At 37.0% G+C, this 13,045-nt stretch overlaps 1 protein-coding gene across 5 annotated transcripts in view; it reads left to right on the forward strand.

Moving 5' to 3' along the window:
- LOC126106779 (zinc finger matrin-type protein CG9776-like) overlaps nt 1-13,045 on the forward strand; it is a 268,248-nt gene that overhangs the window by 128,926 nt on the left and 126,277 nt on the right. For all 5 annotated transcript variants that reach the window (XM_049913158.1, XM_049913157.1, XM_049913159.1 and 2 more), the window contains 3 exons: nt 940-1,065; nt 3,608-3,862; nt 9,377-9,476. In XM_049913158.1, the coding sequence (XP_049769115.1) occupies nt 940-1,065; nt 3,608-3,862; nt 9,377-9,476 (481 nt within the window). The remainder of the gene's footprint in view (nt 1-939; nt 1,066-3,607; nt 3,863-9,376; nt 9,477-13,045) is intronic.

Genomic DNA, 13,045 nt, shown 5'->3' on the forward strand with positions numbered 1-13,045 from the left:
ATGAGTTGTTATCATCAAAGATAAAATCCATTACAGTTGTAACCTTTTTAATTTTCTCAAAGGAAAGCAAACCCACTTTCAGTGTCTATGTCCCCATGTTCTGGTGCATCTGTTTAAATAATGGTGCCTGTCCAAATTGTTAGCATTGAAAAAGCTAAACAGGACCTACACAAAAATCCATAAGACAAAAACATAATAAAATGTGAGTCCATAAAAGTTGAATAACAGAGGTTTAATTAGGTATAAGAGTGCATCTCTGGTACAAGGCATAAAACAGGAGACCCTCTCTTGCCCCAATAATAGTACTATCATACTGCATTCAACTAAGAACATTTATTTGAACCACTATTATTTCAATTCCTAGGGATACCGGAAAGCCTCTCGTAGAGCAGTGCCTACATAAAAGGCATAGGTTCCAAAATTAAAAGAGCAAAACCACTGTGAATAAAAACAAAATATGAACTGTTATATGACCCAGCATTGCATAAGCCCCATTCCAGATATTACAAAGGCCTGGGCTTAAGGTGTGCCAAACATATATCCACAGAAAGTTAGACTGTCTTCAAACACTGGAACACACATGGGGTACATAGTTTGTGCACCTGCAGGCACGTATGAATTACTTTTCTTTTCTCTGATTAATGCTACTCCAAGAAAACTTGAAACAATGTTATTTATGGTTCTGAGACGATTTCTCATTTTGAGGACAAAAGTGCACAACTGTTGTATTCTTCTGTTGCTCAAGATGATGATAGAAATCATTCTGTTATTAATAGGGAAAAACCCATAACATATGGGATTTAAAAGCAGTATGATAGTGTTTGTTAGGGACGTATTATTTTGCAATGCTTTATGTCTGACTTTAATGTACTGCCAATTTTGTTTCTCTTATTGCTTGACATCCAGTTGCATTAAAATTTGCTTTTATTACTATTTTAGATGGAAATTCAGAACAGACTGACAGCTATTAACAACGTCATTGATATGTTGACTGGCATTATTGGTGATCAAAACGAAGTAGCAGATCGTACGAGTAAAAAGAGCAAGCACAGGAAAAGATCAAAGGTTTGTGTCTTCTGAACATCATCTGCAGCTTCTTTCTTTGAAATGCTGTTCATATCCTGTATTTTAGCACATAATTTTGTATTTGTAATATTACTGTAGCGGATTTTTTCCAATGATGAATTGTTATTGATTAATTTTGAAATTAATTAAACAATCATTCCACAGTGGATTGTTATATATTCTGAATATAATACCAAAAAAGTAGTTTTGTGAATGTGGACAGTTTTTTAAATAAGAGACATAAAATGTTCATATTCACTGCATCATTCCACCAGCAGCCATATTCAGTTGCCTATCTAAAGGAGATGCAGACATTGTGCAGCCTACTTATAAGGTATGGTATCTTATATACATTTTATTACTATACTGAAATAAGCTAATAGCAGCTGAAAATTTTGCTCAGTTGTGTGAAAAAAAATTTTTTTTTTTTTCCTTGTAGACCTCTTTGCCATTCCCATTTTTAAGGTGATTTTATTTCCTTGTGCCTCATTCAGTGGTGAATATTTGCATAGGCTTCCTGCAACTAGTTGTTTAGTGAAATTGTGGAACAGTTGCGAGTATTATCTTTGGCTGTCCAAATTAGGGATGGACAAACTGTATCATCATTCATATGATGAAACTTGAGAGTTGGTACTCATCACTACTTATTAATATGTTGTGTATTCTATTGAAAGAATGTTACTGTGAATGTCCATTACAGATTTTTCTCAAACTGCAGTGCTTGTCTTCGTGGATGTTCAGTATTCACTTGTATGTTCACTGTTCCTTCATTTTTGGAATCTAAATAAAATCATGTTGATTCCCCATGTAGTATTTGCTCTGAAATTGTATGTCTGAAAAAAATATTGTTCTGTTAAAGGATAAAATAACACTGATATTATTTACCAAAACAAAAACTCTGGCATCTATATTTCTGTTCCTCATAGTAGCAGTTATTTCGGAACAGCCTGGTAGAGAAAATAATAGATATTTTGTTATTTCAGAAATGTGTTCATGCCCCTTAATTTTATTGTCTTAAGGATTCACATCCAAATAAATCTCCTTTCTGTGTATAAAAGAAAGGAAAGGCAACCGTTCACCAACAACTGACTGATGTCTGGCACTAGAAATGTGCAACAGAAAACTATTTGTACCTAGTATAGATAATGTTCTGTTGCTTGTTTCTATCACGTGCACACACATCAGCTGTAGGGGAGTGGTTGCATTTCCTTTATTATGTTTTCTTCCTTCCATGAATTTTCATTGTTATCATAAATGTTTATTCTTGTTTTCCTTTGGTGGTAAATACTGCCATCTTTTATGTTGTGCCATACATCTCTGCTGACAAAGCGTGTCTACATGATCTTCAGCACTCTGGATTTTTACTTTGTGCCCCAAACCCAAACTCTGTACCAAAGTTAAGTCTTCCAATAAAGGTCTTAACTTGGAGGATTCCTTTTCTTTCTTAATTTCTGATTAAGTTGCCTAGTGTAAGTATTTATACTACTAACATGCTATCCCCATTCAGTTCCATGAAGTCCTCGCTCATGTCACATTTTTTGTCATCAGTCTCTGTATGTCATGTCTGAGAGGTGAAGAACCTTGTTCACAGAAAAAACAGTTGTTTATATTATGAAGCTTTAATGTAAAATATCTGTAGATTTGATTTACCTATTTGCTGTATGCCACCGTCTGCTCTGTTTTTCTATTAAAGAATTAATGTTGTTGTATGCCCTTCCTTCTTACACAGATCTGAAAGTCTGCCTGATTCACTGCTTTTTCTTTTTACCTTGAATTGCTTCAAAATTTTCAGTTATCAAGCTGAGTCACTACTTTGTATTAGGTGCATATATTTTTGAGTGTACGTCAGATCCAGTTTCCATGTGAAAATTTTATGGTCCTTTGTCATTTCTCCTTGTGATTGTCTCATTTGATGTGTGAATATGTGCATAATATTCAATTTGGAATTCTTCAAGTTGGTTATTACATGTTGGATATGAATGAGTATCTCAAAGTGCCCAATAAGTCCATAACATCAAAGATATTTCTATAACACAAAAATGTTCTATGGAATAGTAACCCAGTTGTACCATAACTGCTGGAAAAAAGGTCACCTACAATGGAATTGGTGCCATTTAGGACCCTTGCATAAACTATCATCAGTGATTTAATCCAGCCACAAGAAAATGCTGGGAGTTCGTTGAAGCTTTATAATTTTCATGTAACAGTTAATTTGTTTCTTAGTTTTCAATTTCTCTCCTCTTATCTCTAAAAAAGGAAATGAAATGACATAGAAGTGGCATGAAAAGTGTCCACCAGAAAAGTAATAAAAAGAACTTCAAGTTCTGTGCCTCCCTTCACTCATGGTTGCGTTTTTTTCTTTTTTTTTTTTTTATGGATAAATTAGCTTTTAGTGAGAGGGCAGAAGTGGAAAAGTTTTGCAATAGTATACGTAAGAGGAACATCATGCAACTGAGTCCAAATTAACAGCTGCTACGAATAAAAAGTAACACCTAAAGCCACTCTAGGTCTTACATTGTGACGTTTTCCGTCTGCTCAACAGAAGCAAGAAGACTCCGAGGAGTCTGCAGCAGACTCTGACGAATCGGAGGCCTTGGCTGAACCCCCTATTGCCGAAGAGAAGACAACATCTGCAACTGTTGCTGCTTCAATCTCCAATCTCGGATCTGGGCAGCGCCACAATTTGGTCTTCTATGATCCCGAGATGCACTGGTGCCGTGTGTGTGACGTCTTTCCTCGGACTGCTAAGGAATTCCTGAACCATTTACACAGTCCTGACCACAAGCAGCAAATATTGGTAAGATGTATGATTAATTATGTGTATAATTTTTCACCATATGTCACTGAGGAAAGGGTCAGAGTAGCTTTCTTCTGTTATTCAAAGATGTTCCCTAATTAAAAAATTTCAAGTTAACACAGTTGTTTACTGCAGTCTATAACCCAGCAGATATGTTTTAGATACATATGTTTCATGGTAGCCCCAAGCTGGTGTTTCTATCATTATTATACTGCCCCAACTCTAAAAATGCACCCAATGGGCCACTATCATCAGTGGCATCTCTTGGTGAGAGGACTGCATCTCTTGTGAGAGGACCAGCCAGTGTAGACTACTCACCATGTACTCTTATGTCATGTTTTATGGTAGAAGTTGCATCTTCAGTGTGCTATTTTGTAAGGGAACTTTAAAGATCTTTGTGATACTTACAGGATTTTCCCCCTTACTCAGTTTGATGCAGTTTCTCGGAAACACTTGAAAAAGTCTCCTTTGAAGATTAGATGATTTCCGGGTGCTATTAAGTACTAAACCGTTCTAGGGTATTAATACAGTCTCTGGTAGTGTGTAGTGTAACGATTAGAGTTGAATCTCGGTAGTAGTAATGTTTTTGCTTTTATTTAAATTATATGTTTATTAACAAATGGAAATATTAACAAAATAATAGTGATTAAAATTTTTTTAATAAAAATAATGTCTTTAAATCTGGTAAAAAAAGTATGAAACATTGAATACAAAATTAATTTTTTTTTAATTTCTGGAGGTTGAACAGTATTATTAATAAAAGTTTTGTGAAATAACTGCAACCAGTCATCTTTTGTGATGATTCAGTTTTTATTTTACCATGACCAGTTTTGAACCACCCATCTACTCATCTTCAGATAATACACTCTATAATTATTGCACATAGCCTTGTAGGTTTGTGTAGCTGTGGCAGGATAGAAAACATGTCTTACTTTTTTTCCTACATTGCCACAGTTACGCGACCCACACAATGCCCCGTGCAGTCACTAAAAGTGTATACCATCTGAAGATGAGTAATTAGGCAATTCAAAACTGATTAGTAAAATAAAAATTGAATCATAATAAAAAGGGATTTCTTGCAGTTATTTCTGAGAACCTTTATTTCTCACACTCACAGGGTTCCATATCCACAGCGGAAAAAAGTTTTAGTGTTATTGATGTATGTAATTTTTTCATTTAACAGTGAGGTGTTCTGCATTTCTTACGTTCGGCATCAATGTGCAATAATGAGCTGCGTATGGCAGGTGGTGGCACTAGCAGTGGCGGCTGTATAATCTGTATTGGGGGTTGCGGAAAATAGAGGAGTCATTGTCATAATGCTGAAATGGAGGTGTGCGATTCATGTGATGTCCAAAAGGGCACGATCATTGGCTTTTGTGCCAGCGATGGAAGCATTTTTGAAACTACTGAAGTATCTAAATTGTTTGCATGCTGCCTCGGTTAAAATATACTGTGCACGGCAAAATGGCACTATCCGAAACATGCTGAGGCAGCCGTGGTGCATCGTGAGCCATAGATGGAGCTACGTACGGGCGAATATACGTGCAGCTGTTGAGCAACTGACCACCCTGACAAACCGAGGGTCTCCCAACAGTGTCTCCTTAATGACAATTCATTGAACATTGCTGCACGGACCTCCACAGTGGGCACCTAGTTTGTGCACCCATGCCGACTGCTGTTCATCTGTGATAATGGCTGTAATTTGCATGCCAGTACCACGTCTGGATGTCCACTACTGAGTGGTAACAGGTGGCCTTCTTAGATGATAGATGGTAGTTGACATGTACAGCATGAAACATCTGAAAGCAAATACCCTGAAACCAGGAGCGAGTATTACGGTCTGGGGCATGTTTTCGTGCCATTCCCTGGGTGATGTCATTCTGCAAGGAACAGTGGACCGACACAAGTACGCATCTATCCTTGGGGACTGTGACCGCACCTGCATACAGTTTGTCTTACCTCGGCATAATGGTGTCTACCAGCAGGACAATGAAATGTATCACACAGCTTGCAGTGTACATGTCTGGTTTGAAGAGCACCAGGGTGAACTGACACTCTCTCTAGCCCACCAAATTCCCCGGATTTAAACCAAATCGAGAATCTGTCGCCCACTACGATCGGGCTGTCCACACTGTGGAATTTCAGCTGAGAAACCTAGTGTAGCTCGCCACGGCACTGGAATCGGCAAGACTCCACATCCCTGTCGGTCCCTTCCAGGATCACACTGACATGGTTATTCAGGCTTTTGACAGATGGTTACATTAATGTGACTGAACAGTGAATATACTAATTTATTTTCATACTACCAGTAATTAAGCATACAAAGATATTAATATCAGAAAATATGGTTTCAGTATTTGTTAATTAACATTTCCATTTTTCAGTAAGTAAACAGTTTAAATAAAAGAAAAAGAGAAAGTTGGTTTAAGTAGTGTGTAAGTCTAGGGACCAATGACATCAGCAGTTTGGTCCCTTAGGAATTGACACACACTTTTTTCCGGTGGTTTAATGGGTTAGTTGAGCAATATGAGGACATGCATTGTCTTGCTGGACACATCTCCTCTGAGATCCGAGGTGTGTCTCTCTTTGCTGGCTTCACCTTGTTTGAAAACAAATCCGAGTAGTATTGACTGTTCATTGTACGCTGCTCTTAGAGATAATCACAAAAAACTGGACCTTCAGCACCCCAAAACACCATCAACATGACTTTTCATGCTGATGCTTGGGTTTTGAATTTTTTCTGGGCAGGTGAGTTGGTGTGCTTCCACTCCGTGCTTTGTATTTTTGATTCTGGCTTATAATAGTGAACCCAAGTTTCATCACAAATTAAAATTTTGTTGAAGATTTGCCCATATTCTCTTTCATAATGTTCCTTTAGCTCTGTGCACACTCTCAACCTTGTTTCCTTGTGTAGCCACATCAACTTGCACATGTTTTGCAGTACTTCAGCTTGTTACAGAGAATGTTATGAACTGTACTAGTACTTACTTGAACCTTATCAACTATCATTTCCACAGTCACACGGTGGTTGACACGAATAATGTCATCAGTTTGATTTTCAAGTGAGGGAGTTGAAACTGCAACTAGTCAGCCAGAACTGTGTTCCTCAGTCACTGAGTCACGGTCATTTTTGAACTGCTCTACCTACTTGTAAAAATTTGCACGATTCATAAAACCTTCACCATAAACTTTAGACATTCTACAGTATATATTCACTGGTTTCTCGCCTTCAGCAAGTAAAAAATAAATAACTGTTTCAAGCAGACTCACCATCTTGAAATGTAGTTTTGAGGCTATAAACAAAACAATGTTGATACATCAGCTGATCAGGGCTTATCCCAGTGTTGCCAACTTAAAGCCATAAAAGTACCAAACTTGCCCTACTATCATTTTTTCCCCCAGATCAATTTGCCTTTTTAATTATTAAATGACTGTCATATATTCTTGGGAAAACTGTGAAAGTTCGCAGTACATGCAGTTTTACTATCTGAATATACACACTGGCCAGCCATTCTCTTTCATACAGACATATTTTGAATTGAACCAACAAAAGATAGTAGTAATACAAAGAAGTAAAATTTATTACGACATATTGGTAAGTACTCAAGAGAAATGTTACCTTGATGCATTTTGGTAGAAATTAACTTGTAAATTTTGCTCGCTACCATACATCTTACTTGCATTACTTCATGTAGTTTCAGTTTCATGGCCCCACAGAGGGGGGAATCTCCCTGAATGATATTAATGAGTTAAGTATGTTTCAAACAGTGAAAATTACATTTTGTAATGGATGTAACCAGTCTTTCCCATTTGACATAGTATATGAGACTAATTGGGAAGGGATGCGCCATCAGGTGGGAAGACTGTTATTGTAACAGTCCATTTCAACTTTTCTCTGAAGTTTCTACAGTTCAGATTTCATTTATATGTGCGTAGCTACATGTCACACGGTAGTGATTTCAAATATGAAATTGCAACAGATTACTGTCAATCAAAGATTGTCTTTGCTATTTTTATTGTTCCCATCCTGTTTGTCTGCTGACTGCAGTGACTAAATTTCATAGAAATCTAGTACCATTGTGCCTCGTACCACGAGTGCTTACTGCAATAGATAGTGGTGCCATCACATCTCCTTCTCTGGAACAAATTGGAAACATTAATTTAAACTGGAAAAAAATTACAGTTCAAAACATTAAGGCCTCATTTTACAGCATTATTCTCAGTATTGTAGCATTTTTTTTCTCATGCTCAAGTGGTAGCCTATTATGTAAAATTCTGCTGAAAATTGTGGTGTGTGTTACCTGAAATTAGATTTGAAGTTGGCTTACCTTAGTCACTCACAAAAATTTCACAAACAAATAAAAATAATTTTATTTTTTAAAATTAGGCCATCTGTGGGTTGGGTTCTTTACATTATATTGGTTGATATGTAAACAACCCGACTTGCTGTCGAGTTTGTTCTAACTGCTAAGCATAAGATCAGTAGTAATAGTTAACAATGATAATGTAGGTGAAGTACGAAATTGGCTGAGAAGCAGAGCAGATTAGTAAGACTGAAAGGTCATACAGAGCCTTATCAAATGGGTGGAATAAGATAAAATGTCTGGATGAGGACTATACTGAAAAACTGTTGTTTGTAGTAGAAGTGGTGGTGCGTTTGTGGAATCTGGAGCAAAATAAAGCTGTATTGGCAAAACTACCTGTAACATTTACTCAGTGCCCATTACTAGTGGCGCAAAAGCTGAGCATGAATTTTGTAACTGCTGAATTACTGATATCCTGATACATTGTCGCAGATACCAGTATGCTGATATAGTTAACAAAGATTTGAAACATCTGCAATTCTTCTGTATGATTTCCCAGCAGGAAATGTGTTCAGTTTGAGGATTATATTCATGCTGAATGAAGGTGACCTCCAGATTTATAGTCTTAGCAATTTCAACTTTAGCTGACCAGTGGTGAAAGAGAAACGTGTCTTTCTCTCACCTCTGCCTCCTTTGGGAACAGTGTCGGTTTCTGTTATTTGTTGCAAACATCATTTGTTATCAACTTCCTGTAAGTAGTTAATTTTTAATCATATCTGCCAGATTTTTTATTATGTAAAATCCTTGGAATTATTTGCATAATGAAGCCTTGTTATTAAAGGAACATTGATTCTTTTCAGAGAAAGAGGAAACTTGAGAGTGAGTTTTGATTCGAGATGGTCATCCACAGCTAAAAGAGGTGTTTTCCCAATCACTGTTTGCAGTTACTCTTAACTTGCATTTTCTGCTACCAGGATTAAAATATTTAGTTGTTTCAACTGCATTGGAGGGTCATAAAGCAGATACCCTCACTTGATAGCGGTAACAGTGTTCGCAGTTTATTTGCATTTGTTTATGTAAATATGTTGTGTGCTAGTATGTCTGTTAAAATTTAAATTTAATGTGCTTTGTGTGATTTTGCTTTTAATCTTTCTGTTCGACTCCATCAAATTGCAGTCTAACAATACGTATATATATTTTTTATATATAGGAGCGAAAACTGGTGGATTTGCCATGGCATAAGATACAACAGGCAGAAGAAGTATTGCCTACTATCGAAGGATTGCCATCTAAGCGAACACCGATAAAAGGTAAGAGAGATTATTGTCGCAATATTGACTACCTACCTATTTGTCTATTGAGCATTAGGTAGTTGTTGTTTTTCTACAAGGGATAGTTTTAAAATTTTAATCGTTGCCTTAAAATAATAAAGTTATGTACTTCATGTTTGTTTTTCTGCAGTGCTGGTAAACTCTGAAATCCCCACAGCACAGTACTGTGTATGCAGCTAGAGGAACAAAACAAGATGGTGTAGCCTATTGATGAGTAGTACTGTGTGGTACTTTGTTTTCAGCAGCAGCATAAATGTTGTAGCTGTGTGTGGCCAATCCTGATGGCTTCTTCAGCCATCTGGATTGACTTACACAGCTGCAACATTTCAACTGCTGCTGAAATTACCGCACAATACTACTCTTAATCAGTAGGCTACACCATTTTGTTTTGATCCTCTAGCAGCATGCTACAGTACTGTGCTGTGGAGATTTCAGTGTTTACCAGCACTGCAGAAAAACAAACATGAAGAATGTAGATTTATTTATTTGAAGCAATGATGAAAACTGACTACCCCTTGTATATTTGAGTGTTGAAATTTTGTGACAGTCTGTAATAGAGGGAAAAGAGGAATCTACCATGGGCTCAATTATTAGATTTGTTATTTTGACAGTCTTTTGTCTGCTGCTACTCAGAACTATTAGGAGGGTTTATCAGCGCTCGTACCAGTCAAGCACTGCGTGCAAAAGGTGGGAATCTGTGTCCGAGCTGGAAACTTCTACACATGTTTTGAGCCTGGCCCAATAAATAGAAATGTCTCCCTCATATTAATTCACAGCTTGCCTGTTTGAGCTTCCTTTGGAGTGTTCAGAAGTCTGTCCCTGTGTTTGTTGTTATTAGAAGGTGAGTGAGATGATACTGAGATAAAGGCATTGGACTCGCATCGATGTCCCTAATTATGCTGAGGTTTAAAACCTCTGTCCAGCCATCCGGATTTGGCCATTCTTTTACTTCCTCACATCACTTAATGTTAATCTGAGGATAATTCGTTTGTGCAGGACACAAGCAATTCCTTGGCTTATCCTTGTCCTTTTCAAGCTCACAGTTTGCCCGCTCATCTCCTTGTCAATAGGACATTTGATTAGATTCAGTTTTCATACCATAGACCCAAAAAATGAGATGATTCGCGTGGATGTGGAACATGTCAGAACTCTTTTTATCTTCTGTACTCATTTCCTTTGAGTTTGTAGTTAATATCATTTCAGTACTGGCTTGTGGTGAGCCTGTACTACATATTTCTTGTAGCTGCATGTTACCTCCTCTGTTGAAAGTCAGTTGGCCGGCATTCATCTTCACACTGTGCTCATTGTTGCTTCCAAATTCCAAAAACAGCAGTATTTTCAAATTGATAGTTGTCATCACCTAAAAGCTCCTTGCAGCCATGTAATGTTGTAATGCTCACTTCCCTAACACATTTACTGACACTCTTGTGCATACAAAAACCCATTCCAAACCTACCATGACAAAAAAGGCTATGATTTCCTTAACGTTTCCGCAAAATAAAATAGTCACTACTCAGATTCCTTTTGCTGCCCCTATGGTGCAATACAATGTGCTCGGTGTATCCGTGGTGTTTTAGCAGGCACGTTCTCTCTTTCCAGTTTCCAGTCTTTTAGTGAGTGCCTAAGTCTCACAGTCTGTCAAATGGACACAGTGTAGATTGACATGACGAGCAACCTGAGAAGATTGTGTCACGTCAATATACTTCGAGAATCTTCATTTTCGTATGCTCCTGGGTTGGTTTTCCATAGATCTCCCTGTCTCTGCAGTTCACTTGTTTGGAATTATGATACCCTTAAGTATCCAGTTTATCATGTGTGTTCTTTATTCACCAATTGTTATTTGGTACCACAAATCACAACACTAATGTCCAGCTCCAGTATCCATGTTCACCAAAGTTTCAACAAATTAGTGTTCAAACTGTTACTAATACACTTTTTAAAATGGGTCTCTTCCTTAACTTGCAGTTCACTTGGAAGAATAATTCAAAGAAATTGCAATTAACTTTTTCATTTACCAGAATATGCTTCATCCTACAACAAAAGTTTTAAAAATCGAGTAGTTTTTTTCTTATTTCATGGATGAAACCAAACACAATGTGAATCACCTGTCGTAATCATTCTTGTAGATTCCAGTTCACTGAGCTAAATCTGAGTAAAGTGTCAGACAATCTCCTGTCAGAAAATAAACATGAAGCAAGTGATTGACATATGTCATACTGGTACCCCAATTGGCAGGAATTTATGACACTGTTGGGGAATCTCTGGCTGCTTGTCAGTAATGGCATAGAATCTAATACAGTATTATTTTCCCATTATAAGCATACTTGATCAGTGCTTTCCCATGGCTGTCATCAACAGTATTACGCTAAAATCAAATCCCACTTTCTTCACAACGTCTCATTCGTTTTGTCACCAGAGCTGCACCACTAATTTTCTGCTGCATGTTCAGTGTTCTCTAAGTTTAGTGCAGAATTTCTGCTTTGCAAATCTTACAAAATAGGGGGAGAGGAATTTCTGATTATAATGTGCACCTAACACATACTCTGTGCTGCCCATTGTCAAAGTCAGATGTGCCTTACATGTGATTTTCGAAGTTTTTCTGCATACTGAATATTCCGTGATATTTCAGGATTGCAGCCGGATGAAGCCTATAACTTGAAATATTTTGGCTGCCTAGTACAGCCAAAATGTTGTGGCAAGATGCTGACATTTTGTGGCTGCAATTTTTAAATGTCTTGGAGTGTGCCTGATGTCTTTGTTACACGATAATTTGCAAGGGCGGTAAGCTAAGATGTGTAGATGGAGCAGTTGAGTAAAATTATTACCTTAGAGGGAGGAAAAGAAATTGTTTGTTTTCTGTGTGAGGCTTGGGGTACAATATTAGATACAAATTATTCAGTGTTAGCAAAAATAGCAATTAAACTGTGTTATAACCAGGCAAATAGCTAATGCTCCGGTGCGGTGTTTTGTTGTTTGATTGGACATTGCGTATATAAGCAGTCAGGTTGTTGTTATGTAGAATTTCTTTTTCTGAATATAAGTGTATGACTGTAAGAAGGTTTCAAATTTGTATTGATATGGAACGGTGAGTACTGAATTAAGTTTTACTGTTATTACTAGTTATTTTTTAAAGTTAAATGTATGTTAATTGTGTTCAAAAAGCTCTGTAGAGTGTTCAAACCTCATTGTATTTATTTATTTTTTTCCATCCTGCTGGACTAATGACATCATTGTGTTGCTATACCATTATGAGTTACCATATTTGACTGGAAGAAGAATTGTACAGAACAGTACTCAGTTGCATCGCTGTGTGTCTATTGATCGGAAGAGAGTGAACGAGAGAGAAATGTTTAAGTTTTTCTTGCTGTACCTCTAAATGGAAGACAAGATATAACTTTTTTGTGAAGTTTTCCTGTTGTTCATTGCACTGTGTGTGAGAGCATAAGTGAAGTTAGTTAAAAAGGAAAGGAAACCAAAATTGAAGAGAAGAAGACAAAACTGTGTCAGTGAAGTTCTATAACAAAAGACATTGCATATAAATTGAATGT

The sequence above is a fragment of the Schistocerca cancellata genome, chromosome 10 (genome assembly GCF_023864275.1).
Source record: "Schistocerca cancellata isolate TAMUIC-IGC-003103 chromosome 10, iqSchCanc2.1, whole genome shotgun sequence".
Classification (NCBI taxonomy): Eukaryota; Metazoa; Arthropoda; class Insecta; order Orthoptera; family Acrididae; genus Schistocerca; species Schistocerca cancellata.